This window comes from Pyrus communis, chromosome 14 (assembly GCF_041283825.1).
Source record: "Pyrus communis isolate YQ-2024b chromosome 14, ASM4128382v1, whole genome shotgun sequence".
Taxonomy (NCBI): domain Eukaryota; kingdom Viridiplantae; phylum Streptophyta; class Magnoliopsida; order Rosales; family Rosaceae; genus Pyrus; species Pyrus communis.
In genome coordinates this window covers 11,990,536-12,009,809 of record NC_142578.1, presented here as the reverse complement: position 1 = coordinate 12,009,809, position 19,274 = coordinate 11,990,536, and the positions used below count along the sequence as shown (strand labels likewise).

Below are 19,274 nucleotides of genomic sequence, written 5' to 3'. Positions count from 1 at the left end.
AACTTCGGAGTTCCAATGGAACCTGAAGCTAGTGAGCTCCCAAAAGGCCTCGTGCTAGGTAAGGATAGGAATATACATATAAGGATCACTCCCCTGGGCAATGTGGGATGTCACATCTTCCATGGGGAACTTTGCAGGCTTTGCATCGAGTAAGCCGACTTCATCAAGAATGTCAAGTGTGTATTTACATTGTGAAATGGAGATTCCTTGAGAAGATCGAGCCATCTCCACACCAAGGAAATACTTCAACTGTCCAAGGTTCTTAATTCAAAAGTATGATTGAAGAAATTGCTTGAGAACATGGATGGCACCCTCATCGTTGCCTTTTCCACTGCCATATACCAAGCTGGCTACCAACAGTCAATGGCCGAATACTCCCTATTCACTAAGGTGTGTGGAAATTTGTTTACAGTCGTCTTGATTTATGTTAACAACATAATTATCACATGGAACTAGCTGCGAAAGGCTTGCTTGAGGCCATAGAAGGACTTGTTAAGTCAACATACATTATGCTCCCCCTGCCGACGAAGCCCAGGAGGCAGCTTCGTATAAACTTCCTCACAAAGATCACTGTGAAGAAAGGCATTATGGACATCTATTTAATGTAAGGACCAATTACGAACAGATGCAACGACTAATAGACAACAGACTGTGATGAGTTTGGCAAAAAGAGCAAAGGTTTCCTTGTAATCAATACCTTCGCATTGTGTAAAACCTTTGGCAATGAGGCGAGCTTTATAACGCTCGACGGTACCGTCAAAGTTGTATTTGATTTTGTATACCCATTTGCAACCAATGGCGTGACGACCAGGAAAAAGGGTAGTGAGAGTCTATGTGTTGTTTTGTTCAAGGGCCAGAAGTTTAGAGTCCATGGCAGCACGCCATTGAGGGTCACTATTAGCCTGTGCAAATGTAGTTGGTTCAACAATAGTCAAAATAGCACAAGCAAAAGAGCGATGCGATGGTGAAAGGTGAGCATATGATACATAGTGAGATAAAGGATAACGAGTATTTGACATGGAGGAAAGAGTGGCGTTGGGAGCAAGAGATTGCACATGATATAAATGGTAGCCCTAGAACCTTACAAAAAGCTTGGGAACGCGGCCAGAGTGTCGAGGGGCAAGTGGGTTAGGACGTGATGGAGAGGGTGATGGAGATTCTAAGTGAGGTGCTATGAGAGAGTCGATGGTGGTCGGTGTGGGAGGAGAAGGTTCTGTTGGTGTAGGTAAATGGGGTTCTGGAGGAGATTGTGTGGTAGTAGGTTGTGTAGGATTAGGATGAGAAAGAGAGTCGGTGGGGATAGGTAAGACAAATGTATGAGGTTGATGATCAGGAGGTTAAGTGAGGAAACAGAACGTGGTTTCATGGAATACCATGTCATGAGTGGAAGAAATTTTGTGTGTGGTGAGGTCATAAACTTGATATCCTTTTTGACCTAATGGGTACCCAACAAAAATACATTTTTGAGCACGTTGGTCAAATTTATGGTGAGGATGGAGGTTGGTAGCATAACATAAACAATCGAAAACCCGTAGGTGGGAAAAATCAGGAAGTTGGCGATGCAAAATCTCATAAGGAGTTTTGTGATCAAGGAGAGGTGTAGGTAAACGATTAATTAAATAACACGTTGTTTGTATGCTTTCCCCCCAAAAATTTGGTGGTAAACTAGCTTGAAACCGAAGTGCTCAACCAACATTTAGAAGATGACGGTGTTTTCGTTCAACAACCCCATTTTGTTGAGGTGTGGACGGACAAGAAGTCTAAAACATGATACCCTTACTTTCAAAAAAAGAGCGTAAAGAGGTGAATTCACCACCATTATCAGCCCTAAGTGCTTTGATCATGCAATTAAATTGTGTTTGGACCCAAGCAATAAAGGAACATAACAAACCTTGTGTTTCTGACTTAAAACGCATAAGATGTATCCAAGTATAACGAGAATAATCATCAACAATCATTAAAAAATATCGAGCCCCTGAATAGGAATTGACTCGATGAGGTCCCCAAATATCACAATGTATCAAATCGAAATGAGTTTTAGAAGAAATAGAACTTGATAGAAAAGATAAACAGGTTTGTTTAGCAAGAGGGCAAACGTCACATGAATGACTAGAATCAAACATTATTGTTGGAACTTGTTTGGTTAAAGCTTGCAGAGGACCGGCGGAAGGGTGCCTTAATCGTTGGTGACAGAGGATGAAGTTTACGGCTAATGTGATGAGCAAGACGAGGGTTTTGTTCTGGTACCAAGTAGTAGAGCCCATTATATCGCTTGCCCAGGCCAATCGTCCACCTCATATCCATGTCCTGTATCACACAAAAATCAGGGAAGAAAATCACTATGCATCGTAATGCTTCAGTAAGTTTGCTAACAAATAATAAGTAAACTCGAAAGTTAGGCACGTGGAGCACTCCATCAAGTTTAATGTGAGGGGTAACTTGTATAGAACCGATCGAGTCTATTAAGGCATGTCCTCCATTCGGCAATTGAATAGAATCCAGCAGGGATAATGATTTCTTGTCTAGCAAGTGAGGAGAAGGAGAGATGTGGTCTGTTTCCCCACTCTCAATGATCCAATATAAAGTTTTCTTTGGGGAGACTTCTGACAAGTTAGAGGAAGGTGTGATTGTACCTGTTGCATTTGCAAAATGTTGTAGATTACCAATAATGTTGCTCTTCTTGAGCATTTCCATAAGTTGATTATATTCTTCAGTGGTGAACTTTGGACCTTCACTAGACATCGCTTTGTGTCATGAGTCAGAGCCTTTGGTGGTCTCGGTCTCCACTTTCACTTGGTTTGTCGCAGGTTTTCTTTTGTTTAGTGGCTTGACTGATTTGCCATGATACTTATGGCCAGAGGGGAAACCATACAGGTAAAAGCATCGATCCACGGTGTGGTACTTTTTATCACAATATGAACATTGAAGGGTGTTTCCTTTCGGTGCAAGAGGTTCCCTGTTATGGGTTACATTCATGGCATGTAGATTTATATTGTTACGATTCAAAGATACCTTTACTTGGTTCTCCTATTAGAGAACAAAGGAGTATGCCTTCCGAGTGTCTGGTAGTGGCTGCATCAATAGTATCTATCCACGTACTACTGCATAAGAGTCGTTCAAACCCATTAGGAAATGCATCACCCTTTCTTTCTCATCCTGATCATTTACCTTCTTCAACCCCCCACAGGTGCAAGTCGAAGTTTCATTGTAGGATGCCAGTTCATCCCACAACACTTTTAGTTTCGTGTGGTAAACCAAGATCGATTGTTGTTCCTGTCTGTGTTCAACGATCTCTCTCTTGATTTGATAAATGTGTGAGTCGTTTCCTTGTGAGAACGATCTCGCAAGTCAGCCCAAACATCGGCTGCTGTCGTGTAATAAGAAACACTGCTTGCAATGTCATCGGGGACCTGAGAATCCAAGCAAGGACCATATCATTGCATCTTTGCCATGATGCGAATTGTTTGTCAGTCTCTGGTGAAAGGTCAATGGTGCCATCAACCATGCCAAGTTTATTCTTCGCGCTCAAGCTGATTCGCATAGCATGACTCTAGGTATTGTAGTTGTCTCCTTGAAGTGTTTTGGAGACCAAGATATTCCCAAGTTGATCTGAGGGATGTAGAGTAAAAGGGTTTGAGACATCTGTGAATGTCTCTGTAAACTTTGGGTTTTGGGTGTCGATGGACGTCCTAGTGGGTTTTGTTGTTGGATCGCCCATGGTGGTTTAGGTGATGTTGTGTTTGTTAGGATTGCAAAAGTTGTGTGGGTATTCAAAGTCACCAGAACGGTGCTCTGATACCATGTTAAAAAGTAACTCGGCTAGGGTTCTAGGAATATGAAGTCTGGGAAGAAACTTTTGAATATTTTTCATTATTTTCTTTACAATAGAAAACAAGACTTATATAATACAAGGTAGCCTATTCTAGGAAGGAAATAGAATATAATTTACATTGATTTACGTGGATCAAATCTGCTCCTATGATCAAGGAGAATCAATCAAGTATCCTAAACGATATTGTCTTCCAATATATATCTTGTCTTCCTCAAAGACCATCTCTACAAAAAGATCATCATATTTGGAAACCATATGACTGTTAAATTAAATTATAATCCTTTTAGTGTTCTTTCGAAGCAGCACATTCATTTATTTTCGTCATTAAAATGGATGCTGAGATGTGAAAGCTGAATAATTTCAAGCTTTGTATGATCAAGAGGGGAAATAAGTTCAAGCTTTTCTTTTGTGTAAGTTTTATTATATCATTGTGTTGCTTCAGGACTCATTACTATTGTTATAATATAAAAAATTGAAACCCAAATACTCATCTTTCTATAGTCTAAGAAATATTGAAATCAGACGAACACAAATTTTCATGAATCGAGTTATACTTTAGTTTGAGAATTCAAAACTTTAAAATTACCATCCATCGATAAAAAAAAATTAAATAAATAATAAATTAAATTAAATAAAAAATATAAAAATATAAAATAAAAACTTGTTTTTCTCCATAAAATCTATTAGGATTTTAGCCACAATAAACACAGGATAAACAATGAGTGATGATTAGATTTAATTATAGTGTGTGGGTTTATTGATAAATTTTAATTTTATTATTAATTTCGTTTTGTACTTGATAGTAATTATGCAATAGGGAAAAAAGGATAATTTATATTTAAAATTTAAGTTGGTGTAGAAAGTGGTTGCATGGGTTTAAATAAAATTTCCCATAAATTTTTTATTGACAAGGATGGAGAGACAACATTGATGACCAAAATAATAGATGAGGACTAAATTGATGATTTTGAAACATGAATGACCAAACTGATGAGATGGCAAAACATGAATGACTATTTGTGATAAAACCTTTTTAAATACTATGAACAAATTTAATATATCGAATAAATTAATTAAAATTAATAGAGGAAAAAACCCTAAAGCAGCATGCAAAACTAAACCACGTCCACCGTTGTAAAGAAAAAGAAAGGCGGAACAGCCATCGTTATTTCACCTCCACCGTCAGGAAAAGGGAACCACCACCCCACCCTGAATTTCACCTACATCATAATTTCAAGCACTAAAGAGCTGATTTCGTAGAAAGCATCGGTTAAATTCGAGTTGTAGGCCGGATTGTAGCTGATTCTGTGGCGGAGTTGATTTCCAACAGCCTCTTCTGTTGAGCGTTATTTCTCATTGGCTACATCCTCTATGGGAAACAAGGTTTCTGGCTGCTTTACAACAATGCCTCAAGGCAAGATAAATTAAGCTTATTCTGTTCTTTTCTTCTTTAACCCTAATTTAGTTTTGTACAAAATAAACCCAAAATTGCTTGCTGGATTTTGCAATTTTTGTTCTCCCTTAATTTTGCTGCTTTTGTAGCTAGCACAGGTACCTGTGGTACTTCAGAGTTGGGACCGGATTGTAAAATGCCAAGCCAACCCGATGAGTACCCAGAAGGAACAATTTACGAATACTCTGTCAAGGTAAGCAAGTCCTGTCTTCAATTAGTTTTTGCATTTCTCCTCTCTCTATTTAGCTGGTCAATATCACTTTGTTTGGACCCAATATCACGCCATTGACCCCATTCAATCGAGGCTGTTGAATGAATTCACGATTTAATATGATTTTAATATTTTTCGTAGATATTACTATTGGATTATCATAGTAATTCTCTTGTAGAAATATTTTATGAGCTTGGAGATGAGGATGAAAACGAAAACTTTTGTTCAACAAGAAGATGGACTCAATGATATTCTTGTTAATTTTTTGGAGTCAGTACGACGTAGAGATGACCTTCAACTCTACACACAAATCAACGCTCTACGCTAACCCTCTCACTTTTGAGAAGAAAAAAAAACACTAATTGGTTTACTGAAAGTCAGCACAAATACCGTTTGGTTAAACATATTTGGGTTGACAGATGACGAACAAGGACAATCTAGTTAGACAGCGTTTCCAAAGGCAACCAGGGAAGGTGACATTTTTGCTAAACGACACTAGGGTTGCAGAATCAGTTTTATGTTAGGAGTCTTGACAGTGTGGTTAAACAGCAGCTTTTCCTAAGTTAAACTGATTATCTATCCTAAGTCTTTGCCTGTTAAGAGTCCTTGATTCTTTCACCTAACAAGGTGACTTCATTAGCTTTCTCGGTGAAGTAAAATGTTCCATGATTGGATATTTCCCAATGACATTTAAAGTTCATTCAAATAGTCGAACCACTTTCACCATAAAGACAATCATCTCTTTTGAGTATCTTTGTCCCTATAGTTTGGTACCAATTCGACGCACTTATATGTTCACAAATATAGTTGAAGTTGCTGAACCTAGTGCAGAAGATTGAATTTCATAGCAAAAGGCATAATTGCGTCTTTAGGTTCTAGAATCCAAGGCTGGGAGTGTTCCTTCCTTCACCTGATTAAGAAGTCAGGAGCATATTCCATCACACTCAAAAAGTATTTGCCCGGCCGAGCTCTATAGCAAATTGGCTTGCCTACATCAGCAATCAATCACCAAAGAACGTAGTTAACTCTTAGTCACTCAGCATGCAAGCCACGTCTATTCTCAAGAGATGGAATGGAAAATTTTGACTCGAGTTTTTTGAAATTATGTGTGACGAGTGGTAAATTTGTCACACGAAAAAACAACAATGCATGCTTTTCGAAATGATGGGAAAAGAATTCTCGAGGGAAGCCAAGGGTATGACTTCTAGTGTGTTTACCAAACATTGGTGTGATATCTCATACTCATTCCAGGGCTCCAATCTGCAAACCAAACGCCAAATGTTAATCTCCAAATTGTAAAACAATAATTTTGAAGAGATGAGATTATGTTGGATATATACTCCCCTTTTGGGATGTTTGATAATATTCCTCAAGTGTGGCTTGGGTGCCAGGACAAAAGTATAATTGAAGGGGAGAGAAAGAAACATTGACACAACATTGGAAAAACACAAAATATATGGCTCGTTTCTTTGTTGGGAATATGAACGAAAAATTTTGATTTGTATTTGATTAAATACATGCTAGAAATTCAGTTTAGAAGTAGTATTTTTTTGTTCTTTGGTTTATAGTTCATCTGATAGTTAATAATTTATATGTTTGTGCAGGATGTTAAGGGAAAGGATGTCGATCTCAGCGTGTACAGGGGAAAGGTTGTGATGGTTGTTAATGTTGCTTCCCAATGGTATTCCTCATATTCGGCCCTTCTCGCATTTATTTGTTCTTAATTTAGGGAATTGTTATTAGCACTTCAAAAATCTCATCCTACACTCCTCACAAGTATATTTTTGTTTCTAATTATAGAAAGTTTGGAGTGTAAAATGAGATTTTTTGAGTGCCAATAACAATTCCCTTAATTTATTTCTTTTGTAAAAAGAAAATAAAAACTCTATAATCATTGTTGGTTTTCACTGATTTTGCAGTGGATTGACGGAGGAAAATTACACGGAGTTGAATCAACTATATCAAAAGTATAAAGATCAAGGTTTGCATTCTGTACTGTTTTGCAGCTTCAGCATATATTTCAACTCTTCTCTTTGGTTCGTTTTTTTTTGTATGATGTACCGGTGGTTGCGACACAGGCTTGGAGATTCTGGCATTTCCGTGTAACCAGTTTAACGCTCAGGAACCGGGAAGTAATGATCAGATTCAAGAGTTTGCCTGCACTCGTTTCAAAACAGCATTCCCAATTTTTAACAAGGTAGATTCAGAACTGAAACACTAGATTATGTCACGTCTGCATGCTTTCCAACAGCGTAAACTTACTAGAGCATTTAGGCAAGCCAGAAGATTATTCGACTGGATGCCTCATGCATGTATTGTCTTTGTAAAACAACGAAGAACTGCATTGTAACTATAATTGTTCTATATCAGCGGGTATTTATAACTCCCTTACAACTTTTGCAGGTTAAGAATTTTAGATGTGTTTCTTGGTCGGTATTGTAATTATTTCAGACATTTTGTAAATTTACCACCCTTGTTCTCTGTGTTAGATTAAAGTAAACGGCATTAATACTGCTCCGTTGTACAAGTTCTTGAAGTTAGGCAAATGGGGATTCTTCGAAGACGATATCCAGTGGAACTTTGCTAAGTTCCTTGTCAACAAGCAAGGAAAACCTGTCGGTCGTTATTACCCATCAACTTCCCCCCTTAGCCTTCAGGTGAAAACTTAGACGTCGAATTTGCAAATATGCTTATGTTATGCTGCTTCTGTTGTTTATTGCAGTGATCATCTGCAGGTTTTGTCAAGTACTCTAGTTGTGTGACATTGTATTATTTTTGCAGCATGACATAAACAGGCTTTTGGAAGCCTCGTGAATTATGAATACTGTGCGATGCAAAGGCCTTAACCCGAGGGTGCATGCTCCCTGCCGGTTTCACTATTCGAACAAAACGATATCTGTTCTTTTTGGATGATTGACATTGGCCTAGTTGGGAGTCGGGATGTAATCATCTCTTCCGAACCCTTGTTGACAATGACCTGTGTCTCAAAAACTCACTAGCTTTATCTAATTTACTTTAAATCTTGTAAAACACGGTATGTTAATTGGTTGTCAGGAGTGTAAAGATGCTAATCTCGTGGACATATACATTTGAAGAAAACTGCCCGTCTGGTGGCATTCGCGAAATAAAGGTCCGATGGATATGGTCACGCCACCACCGCCTAACTCACACCTGTTTGAGCAGACGGGGGATGAGCATTCCATGTGGTGTTTTGGATTGCACTGTCGTGTTTTGGATTCACTGCGTTTTACGTTTTTCCGATCAATACAAGCAGTGTTGCCCCTAAAACACTCCCATAAGATCATAGTTTCATAGGAGTGGTAAACATCGTAATGGTTCCAAATTGTTACACACGGAACCACACATCAAGATACCAGACAAATCAATGAGATTAGCGGGATGCTTGCAAGTGATTATCGAAGGGGGCTATAATCACTTCTGAGGCCATAATCGCTTTTCCTCAGAACTGATGGCTCTTTTCATAATCACTTCCAAATGGGCCCTGAATGGCTCAGACAATGCTTCATCACCTAAGTGGCGAAACACAAGTTGCTCCGGAGACAAAAAATGAAAAAGAGACTCGTTCATCCATGCATATGCAGCATACAATTCTACAAATTGTCATTTTTGAATCGGTTACAAACTTCAAATGGACTTTTGATTCAAATAGGAAGTTTCCACCTAAAAGCCAAAAGAATTTCTTGCTACTGATGAGTATTTTAACCTCCACACTACTTGAAACTTCCTCAACGAGTGAATTATGTCACCCGAAACATGCCCTGGAGTTATGGATTTTGTTACAGATTATGTTAGCACAAACTTGTTTACCCACCAGTGGGTGAACAAGGGTCGGAGAGTTGCATCACAGATTCAGTTCATTTACAACACATATATACAAACCTGGCATGTGTCTGTTGCAGCTTATCTTCACCCTCGAGTCAAGTCAATACCGGTGTGGGCATTTCTCAAATCAACTTGCCGCGAGCCAGGCCATATGCCTGCTCCGGAGGGATTATAATTTTGAGTTGGTGGGGCACTGCTTGGTAGACCCAATTTCTCACTATGCTGTGGCTCGGAATTCTCATCGCTATTGGGATCAGCCAGTTGCTTGTTCTTGGTCTTGGAGCCACCATATACGAAACTGCAAAGCACAACCTGCAACAACACATGAATCAGATCTCTCAATAGGTCTCCACATTCCTTCACTACAATTAGAACTGATAAAAAGTGCTTTTAAGATCGTCCATCGTCCAATGCTAGACAAAGATCACGTCACAACATGTGCGCATGTGCAGACAACCAGCAGGAAATAGGCATTAGCATTGAGCCTAGAAACTTTGAACAAATTACTGAGCAGTAAACAAAATACCTGCACTGGAGTCGCTGCAATCAGCACTGCCACAGCACCACCAATGACATGACCATTAGGATTAGAAAGGGAAACGCTTATTCCCCCTGTTCGATTGCGAGGTCCACCATCCTCTGCAACTAAGTAAGAACCTGACAAGCATAATATCTGGAACCGACCCTGCAGAGCCACATAAACAACCGAGTTATAAGGGAGGAATGAGCTAATTATTGCAAAAAATTGGACTTGCAAAAGTAAGTGCATTTTTATGAGCAATGATTCACTGTTTCAGCATTGAATACTATGACAGACAATCCACTTGATAAAATCAAGGCACGTTTCCGGGAAGAATATATAAACCTGAGCTGCTCCAGAATGGAACAAAAGAAAGAGAAATGTTGCTTCTTGGAGACAGAAGTAGGCATTCAAGCTTAGTTAACCTGGATAGTATCTGAGATTCTAAACTAATTACTGTCGAACAGAGTCCGCTAACAGTTAACCCCACTCCTAATGGCATTCTCCTCTTAGTAATGCATTAACCAGTCCACTTTAATTATGTTAGGTTTGGCCACTGAGAAGGGTTGGCAACTGCCTAACCGATAATCACCATAAGCATCTCTGATTCTAACATTCCAATTATCTGGAGATCTCACTGAGACTTGCAGCTGTTATAGCCACCATCAACCCATAAATCTTCAAACAGCCAATGCGCTGTCACATGGCAACATCTACAATTCCCAAGACCCTTTGAGTTATTTTCTTACCATTTTCCACACGTACATTCCCTGCCTCCTACCGCCCCCGCCCCCCTCCTCTTCTCTTTTTCATTTGTCTCCTTTTCATTCTATTTTTTCATTAGTTGTAATTATATTGGTGGCCCGAAGGCCGTGTTGGCACACTGTATACCAACTGCTTTTCTCCCCATATGTATTTGATAAGTACTAATTACTGCGCTAATTTCCCTTTCCCATCAGCTATTTGAACCAAACAAAGTGCTCAAACTATTAAAGAAAATGAAATATACTCAAATTATAACCAATCACAAACTTACACAAAGAGCGGACAGCTCTTTGCAATTGTAAACATTACAATGCTCAACAACCAAATTAGAGTTGCAACTTAAGGTATTTACAAGAAATGATTTAAACAAATGGAAGAAAATTTGCAGCTTCCTATCCTAGTTTTGGAATAGAAATTCTCAGTAAAACTGAGATCTGGTTCAACCCAGAAGGAAAAGGAACTAAAATGGAGTTATTTCTTCTGCTCCATATGTTTTTCCTACGGACATAATTTTTGCACTAATTTCTCATCAGGAACTAAAAATGCTCAAATTATTACAGAAAATGAGATGTGTTATACATATAACCAACCACAAACTTGCACAATGAGCCAGGACAGCTCTTCGCAATCATAAACGTTACAACACTTCACTAACTGAACTAATTTGCAACTTTAGTATTTGCAAGAAATGTTTTTATAAAAGGAAAAAACATGCAGCATATCCCACTCTTGTAATTATCCATAATTTAGATATAGTCCAACATAAAAGGAAAAGCATCTAAAATGGAATTCTTTCTTAGGCAAAATATGAGCAAAATTAGAGATAAAATTGAGTTAACCTCATATGTGACACTGACACCAGTAGATGCAGGCTCACGTAGAGTTACTGAAGACACTGCACCATTTCCTGACAAGATGCATAGCGCCCTTGGTCTCTGTTGTGCAAACAACAATAATTTTGCTGCAATGTCCTATAGAAAAACAATAAGGAAAAGTTTAACAGGGGCAGGAGCTCATGTGCATTTAAGCAATAAATCAACACATAATTATCATCCAAAAGCAAGTTAAACATTGACATTAAGACCTTCATCAAGAACCAAACGCTAAAGAAACCATTAAGGAAACAGTAGACAGACAAGTGTTGCATTCATATAGAGTAGCCTTACTTGCGTGTGTTTTTGCATTTGTATGTACTATGTATCTCAACTTTCTGGAATCCTAGTGATACGGCCATTCCATTTAGGCCACAAATGAACACATAATTATCATCCAAAAGCAAGTTCAAGACACTGTACATGTTATAAACTTCTAATAATTCCTACCATGCTTTAACATAATAACAGGTAAAGCATTACGCAAAATTTTAATAGTGTAATTCTTATTCCCCTATAGATTCATGATCCAGAAACATTCACTGCAATATTCGAAAAACTATTTGGTTCAGAAGCTTCTAGTTAGCTATCTGAAGCGAGCGTACTACGGGCTGGTAAGAATGATTAGTGCCCATTTCTAGTATTCATCTGTTTTACTTTCCTTATGCATGAACTTAAGAGCTTATGCAGAATTGAAACCATAATTAAATAAAGACAACAAACAATGACAACCTCCTATGTCTTCACAAAGGGACTGTTGAACACAACATATTGGAGCAACTCCATTGTAGATCACAAAATGTTTGTGACATCAATTCTTAGTATCTTACTAGTACGAGCGGTGTATGGCATACCTCTCCAGCTCCAATGGTGATAACATGGGGTGCAAAAGCTAATCCGGCTGAAGTGTTCATCCAATCCCCTATGAAAACAGTTTAAAACGTCCAAGACATAGTAAGAATATGCCACCTTTATAATTCATGTGAGAAATAGAAAAACTTGAACTGGAAAATTACAAACATCTAAGCACTAATTATCATAAAAAATAGGTGTAGCGTACATAAAACAACCATAACATTAGAATCTATGACTGTTACTTCTGCGTGCATCTCTGCTTCTGAACTCCTATACATGTTTAGATGTTTGTGCTAAAAACTTGTTAGTGAGCACCTCAAGGACATTACTAGTAATTTACAAAATGCAGGAAGTTTAGTAACATTAGCAGAATTGGCATGAATTAACCACCATTTATAGAAATCAAATGAACGAAGTTGATAAGAAAATGCTAACAATAATGGGCCACTACATGCTAGCCAACTAAATTTAGAAAAACTGATAAAATTAGAACCATAAGCAAACAAAAGTAAGGCATGAAAAAAGGATATTAGAAATTGCACAGAGATTTACCAAGAGTAGCCAACTGTTGCTTCCTACCACTCCCAGGTGGCCTCCCTCTACTACGTTTCGGGGTCGGACTGGTTGAACCCGGTGTAGGAGTAGGTGTTGCAGACATGGGAGACAACCCCAGAGAAACCGGCCCATCGGGGCCATACTTCCGGGGCCTCCCTCTTTTCTTCTTTACAGGCTGAGCTGAAGGCACTCCGGGAGCGACATTCATGGTACTGCCACGATGTTGAAAATTGGGTCTTGAAGGCTCTACTGAGAATGTTGATCCCGCAGAGCTGACCCTCACATTGGACTGAGGTTGCATGAGTGTGTTTGAGATGGGCCTGAACCCAGGTGGAGCATGATGAAGTCCGCCGCCACCGCCAGTAGCCTGTGATCCAGGCATAGACCCACCAACCCCTCCTCCCCTATGGATGTAGTATGAAGCTGACCCACCAGACAATCCCATTGCTTCCCTCCCATCCATGCATTTACTAAGAGATTTGTCACCAAAAAACTCACTTTTTTGTCACCTAAAGATTGTTTCTACAAACCCTCTTGGTCAATTCTTCAGAAAACAGAAAATTGGAACAAAATGGGGGAAAAAGTCAAAACATTATTTTCAAAAACCAAAAAAAAAAGAGGGAGATAAATCCCCTTTAACCCTAAATCTTCAAAATACAGAAACAGAGTGAGCTTATAAAAAAATAAAAAAAAATAAAAAAAGGTTTTGCTTGAAGTTTCGGAAAATCTAAAAAACTCTATAAAGCTCTGACCTTTACCCACAGAAACAAGTAGCCAAGTGACTGCAGAGCTTGAACAATACGACCCCTACAGACCCATCACAGAAAATGCCCAGCAAAAACCAAAATGTAGAAAATCAGGAGCTCAGGGAGCTACAGAGAAGTAAGAATAACAACCTGGCAGCTCTTGAGCCACTGCCTCAGACACAGCAACAGAAAAAAACCCCAGATTTCAAATCTAGGGTTTTGACAGGAAAATGCAGGAGGTGCAAAAGGGGGAAAAAGGAGGGAGGAAAAGACAAAGGGAAGACCGGAAGGAGGGGTTGGGGTGGAAAAAATGAATTGAAAATTTGAGGTTTTGAATTAAAGTTGCGAGTGAGAGAGAGAGAGAGAGAGAGAGAGAGAAAGAGAGAGAGAAAACTTTTTCCTTTTTCTTTAGTCTGATCTGAGGCCTGAGGGGAGTTGTGATGTGTCTGTGACTATTGCCTAATGCTATTGGACAACAGTGTGGAGCCTACCAAACTACCAACCAGGATGTCCTCATCAGCTTGCCCTTGCTTAGGGCACAGAGCCCTCAGGGGCCCCCAGTCCCCACATTCCTCTCCACTCTCCCTCGCTCGCCTCTCTCTCGTTTCCCTCTTTAATGACCCCTTTGGTGTGGGCATCTTTTGCTGGGTTAGGTTCAACAGATTGTAATACTTTACTAATTGGAATGGGTTAGAATTTGGTCATGGGCCGGTCTCAAATGGGAGACAGAATGGGAGTTTACTTCTTTTTCCGAGCCACTAATACGTCGTCATGATTTTTTCGAACTAGTATTACGATATCGAATGTGAAGAGTTTAAAATATAGCATTGTTATACAGATTTAATGGCACTGTTTTAGTGATTTAAGACGCCACAATGACAATAAATCTATTAAGTATAAATGTAGGAAAAGATGTTTTCCTTCAATGTTATTGGTGTAAAAATATCGAGACAAATGGAGCAATAGCAAAGTCGTATGGATTAAAAACAAATTAATTAGTAATTAACGTGGTCAATAAGGTGTTCATTACTGGTCTAAAACTAAAAAATAAGAACATGTGTTTCAAACTTGACTATACAAGTGGGAGTAAAAGTCATGTGACCCACATGACACCCACCTTTGTTTTGGTATTTTGTACCCGAATTTACACTCTCTAGTCTAATTGAATCTAGTGGTCCAAATAAAGGTGAAAATGATATTATGTTAAATTACACCCATGATTTAAGTCATACGAAACTTTTTTTGGTCCAAATGAAGATGATGGAATGGACACAATCAAGGCTAGTCAATGTAAACTATCACCGATTAGGAAGATTTCCGTTGATTGACGTGATCACGAGACAAGGTATCTAGATTTAACGGAAACCTATAAATACAAGCTTTAAGAAAAAGAAAATGATCCCTAATTTAACACACAAACGTATCATTTTATTCTCTTCAATTCCTCTCTAGGAGCAGCGCAATGTAATCCATAGTCTATCGCTTTTCAATTTCCTTTCAATACAAGTTTTTAATTTACTTTATGTTATTAATTAATTTATTTTGTGCAAGTTAACTGCAGTTGTCTTTTTTCTTTTTTCTTTTTTACGCATTTTACTTTCCGTCTTGCCTTTGCAATTTTACTTAATTTCAAAGAACTTTTATTTTTACGCACTCGCTCTTCATTTAATTTACTTTCTCACAAGTACATTAATTTTAATTTCATTTATTCTAAATTCTTTTTACTTTTTCGCTCAATCCTTACCTTCACCATTTAACATTATTTTGGTTGTTGCTTCAAAGCCTTGTCTTCGAGGTAAAAAACCGTTCAATCATTTGATTAGAAGTCAAATCTAAGGTGCAAACGCAATTCACACTCACATTTTTTCTACATCAGGCAATTTAGTTCACGTGGCAACACACTCACGCATCTAGACAAAGAAAAGACTAAATCCTTAAAAAAAATACAAAAGGGAAACAGTTTTGGCATGCCCAGTGGCATACTGTATATAAGCAGGCAATATGGATTGTAATATTCATATCGGTGGATAAACTACGGTGAGTATGGGTTTAGTAGCCAATACATACGAAATGAACAATATGGTTTTAGTGGCCAAAATGACTCGGGCAGCCAATATGCCTCTAATGACATTACTGTAACACTCTGTTTGGATGAGACAATTTAAGATTACTAAAGAATTTTAAACTGACGAAAATTGAAATGAAGAAATTTTATTTTCTAGAATTTGTGAATTTTCTTGTTTGGTTAGCCTAAAATAACAACAGAATTTGTTATTTTTAAACTTTCACTCATGAAAATTCAAAAATAATACCCATTTACATGAAACTTAAGCTTGTGAATTTTCTTCTTCGGTTGTAATAGTCAATTTGTTTATAGTGGTCAATATGACCAAAATAATTCAACCAACATAGCTAATGGTTCGGATTATGAATTTGGCGAAACAATTTACTCAAACTAGGAGTGCTATCCTAAGGTCCTCTTTTTGAGGTCCTGTGAAGGCCTCTTTTATATAAGTATAGGATTAATCTAACTGTGACAACCCGTTCCAAATTTTACGTTTTTATTCTATTTTAAAAACGTGAATTTACGAATCTTTTAACATATCATCGTAGTACTCGTTGGTACGAACATATAGGCGAAAGCCGTTTGCGAGTCCGGATTATAACGGTATAGTTACGGACGTTCGAAATTGGTTATTCAAGGTTTAGTGTTAATTAAATTAAATCCCCACTTTGTGGGGTGAAGCCCAATCAGAAAAAAAAAAAAAAAAAAAAAAAAAAAAAAAGGAAAAAGGAAGTGGCTTTCCCGTCCACCCGCACCCACCACGAGTTCCCATTTTCCAAGGCCAATTCCGGCCAACTCCGGTGGAGTTTTTCGATGCCACCACCACCATCTTGAAGCTCTCATTCCCCTCTACAAAACACACCCAAGAACCACCTTGATTAACAATGGTATGTGGCGGTTTGAGGCCACGAAAGTTGACGAAAATCAATAATGCTCCGGCCACCCTTTTCGATTTTCCGGCAAATCTGCAAAGCGATGGCTGATGCCACCACTTGGGCTTTGTATCCCATCATCCCAGGAGCAAAACCCAACCAACCTTGACCCCGTTGGACCACCGTAGACGACGAATCGACGTCGGGAAGTTTTAGGCACCCGCCAGCTTTGTGGGCAAAATTGACCATCTTCCGTCCACTTTTGGACTTCGTGGCAGGTATGAAAGTTGCTCCACTCACTGAGATCTTCATTTCTGTGAAGTTTGAGAATTTTTGGAAATAGTTGGATTTTTTGGCGAGTCGGGGCGGCCGACCGCCACCTGCGGCGGCACGTGGCTAATGGGCCGCCAATGCTATTTTTAGGCTATGTCGAATGTCTTGAATTCATTTTTGTCATTTGAATGACGTAGGTTGATCGTTGGAACCTAAATTCGTTACGATACGTTACTTGATAAAAATGTGAATCGATGATCCGACCGTTGGATCGTCACCAAAATTGGGTACATTATAATACGTAATATTTAAAGATCATAGGAATTTATGGATCAGGAATCCGACATATGGATCTTCCTGAATTGGATTTGTAAGTTAGTAAAATAAATGTTCACGGCCACTTGTTTTAGGCAATTGGCGGAGATCTGACTGTTGGATCGTAATGAAATTTTAATATGTTATTCTAGAAACATATTGTGGATCGTTGGAAGTTGCGGATTGGAAATCTGCTATGCGGATCTTCTGGGTCAAGTTATACAGTGTTGCAATGTGACATCCCACGTCGCCGCCCAGGGGAGTGATCCTTAAATGTATATTCTCATCTCTACCTAGCACGAGGCTTTTTGGGAGCTCACTGGCTTCAGGTTCCGTAGGAACTCCGAAGTTAAGCGAGAAGGGGGCTAGAGCAATCCCATGATGGGTGACCCACTGGGAAGTTGCTCGTGAGTTCCCAAAAACAAAACCGTGAGGGAATGGTAAGCCCAAAACTGACAATATCGTGCTACGGTGGTGGAGCGGGCACGGGAAGTGGTCCTCCCCGGGCCAGGATATGACATGTAAACCCTACCGTCGATCTTTGATCGACTCTTGACTTGTGGTCAATGGGTCTCAAACTATTTTAGAATGTCGTTGAGGTTGTGTTTTATGTGAATTACGTATTCTACGAACAAGAGTTCTGAGATGTGATTTGATAATTGGTCACAGGGACCAATCATTCAGGACGCCTCGATGCGTGTGCTAGAGAATCATAGCGTGGACTCTAGGTGAGTGGATCTTTTCCTTTTTATCGTACATATTATTGAGAGTTCTATCGACACTTTTAAATTGATTAGGTATATTACCTTCATATAATTATTGTGAATGCTTGAAGTACCTATATGAACTACGAATGGATTGATCCCTGTTTAGGGTACGTAGGCAGTCTAACGAGACGTTAGATGCAGCCATAAAATATTTGAGACAAAAGCCTTGCTTGGGAAATTGAGTAATGTGAAGGAAATTGGTAAAGGCAAGTTTTAGTTTTGTGAATTAGTTAGTTAAATTAGTGTTAATTGGGTTGTCATGGATAATTATCCCTGAAAATAAGTAGTTCGGGAGTATGGCGTTATTGATTGTACACTTCACACCATATTGTTTATAATTGAAAATGCTACGACATGGTTGAGTATTAGATTGCATCATGGTATATTCATATGTATATTACTTGCATATAATTATTGAGAATGCTTTCAAGTGCAAAGGTGAACGCAGGACACCCAGGTAAGTTCAGGTAGTTTATGGTATTAGTTGAATCGATTACGTTATAGCATGACTACAGTTATGTGTTAGGCAACTTCAATACTGTCGTACTGGTTGCCATGAGTTGCACATGTTATATTGAGATGCAATGAGAGCTCATAAACCTGCACCCCAGTGTTAGTGCTCCCGCCCATGGCCAGGGCACAGTCCTTCACGTGATGTTCACCTCTCGCACCTTACGCTCACCTTGGATCCAAGGTAGATGCACAGTCCTGTCGTACAGACCACTTTAGGTGGTTCCGACTCGTTGGTGACCCGCGATTATTCGCACAGTCTTTACGTGATCGTAGCACTTGAGCGTATTTATTTACACCCAGTCCTGTCGTACAGACCACTTTAGATGGTTCCGACTCGTGTGCAGGTATACTTATTGAGCTATTGGCTAACCATGATTGATGAGATATAGATAAGTCGTACAGGTCACTATAGGTGGACTTATATGCTAGTCATGATTGATGAGATATGGATAAGTCGTACGTGTCACTATAGGTGACTTCGACTTATATGCTAGCCATGATTGATGAGATATGGATAGGTCGTACAGGTCACTATAGGTGACTCCGACTTATATGCTAGCCATGATTGATGATATATGGATAAGTTGTACATGTCATTTTAGATGACGCTGACTAATATATCACTTTGTATTGATTAAGTTCATTTGGCCTAGTTATTACTGTATGGTGAAGTTGATGGCAAACCGTGGTTTTGGTCATTTCTGAGTATGGTTTGGATATATGTATATATGTTGTACTGTCTTATAGAAAACGATAAGGGAATTACAGTGAGAGGTTATTATTGTTAGAAAGGTAATAGTTTTGGGAAGCTTGGTTT

The 19,274-nt window shown here is 38.9% G+C and overlaps 2 protein-coding genes across 6 annotated transcripts; one reads left to right on the top strand and one right to left on the bottom strand.

The window, feature by feature from the left end:
* The first annotated feature begins 4,927 nt into the window (after nt 1-4,927).
* LOC137713070 (putative phospholipid hydroperoxide glutathione peroxidase) lies at nt 4,928-8,717 on the top strand. Of its 4 annotated transcripts, none has more exons than XM_088683868.1 (7): nt 4,928-5,246; nt 5,384-5,478; nt 7,101-7,177; nt 7,416-7,477; nt 7,575-7,693; nt 7,986-8,153; nt 8,278-8,717. In XM_088683868.1, the coding sequence occupies exons 1-7, from the start codon at nt 5,204-5,206 to the stop codon at nt 8,308-8,310; spliced, it is 597 nt and encodes a 198-aa protein (XP_088539994.1). In that variant the 5' UTR covers nt 4,928-5,203; the 3' UTR covers nt 8,311-8,717. The 4 variants fall into 4 exon arrangements, with proteins under 4 accessions (XP_088539994.1, XP_088539996.1, XP_088539995.1 ...); XM_088683870.1 differs by having other exon boundaries at nt 5,375-5,478; nt 8,034-8,153; XM_088683869.1 differs by having other exon boundaries at nt 5,375-5,478; nt 8,025-8,153.
* Nucleotides 8,718-9,064: 347 nt separating this feature from the next.
* Nucleotides 9,065-14,082, bottom strand: LOC137713069 (AT-hook motif nuclear-localized protein 5). 2 transcript variants are annotated; one of them, XM_068452313.2, is made up of 6 exons: nt 13,659-14,057; nt 12,904-13,450; nt 12,351-12,418; nt 11,464-11,595; nt 9,866-10,024; nt 9,065-9,651 (listed from the first exon to the last, which is right to left on the bottom strand). In XM_068452313.2, the coding sequence occupies exons 2-6, from the start codon at nt 13,367-13,369 to the stop codon at nt 9,424-9,426; spliced, it is 1,053 nt and encodes a 350-aa protein (XP_068308414.2). In that variant the 5' UTR covers nt 13,370-13,450; nt 13,659-14,057; the 3' UTR covers nt 9,065-9,423. The 2 variants fall into 2 exon arrangements, with proteins under 2 accessions (XP_068308414.2, XP_068308413.2); XM_068452312.2 differs by having other exon boundaries at nt 12,904-14,082.
* Nucleotides 14,083-19,274: the final 5,192 nt, after the last annotated feature.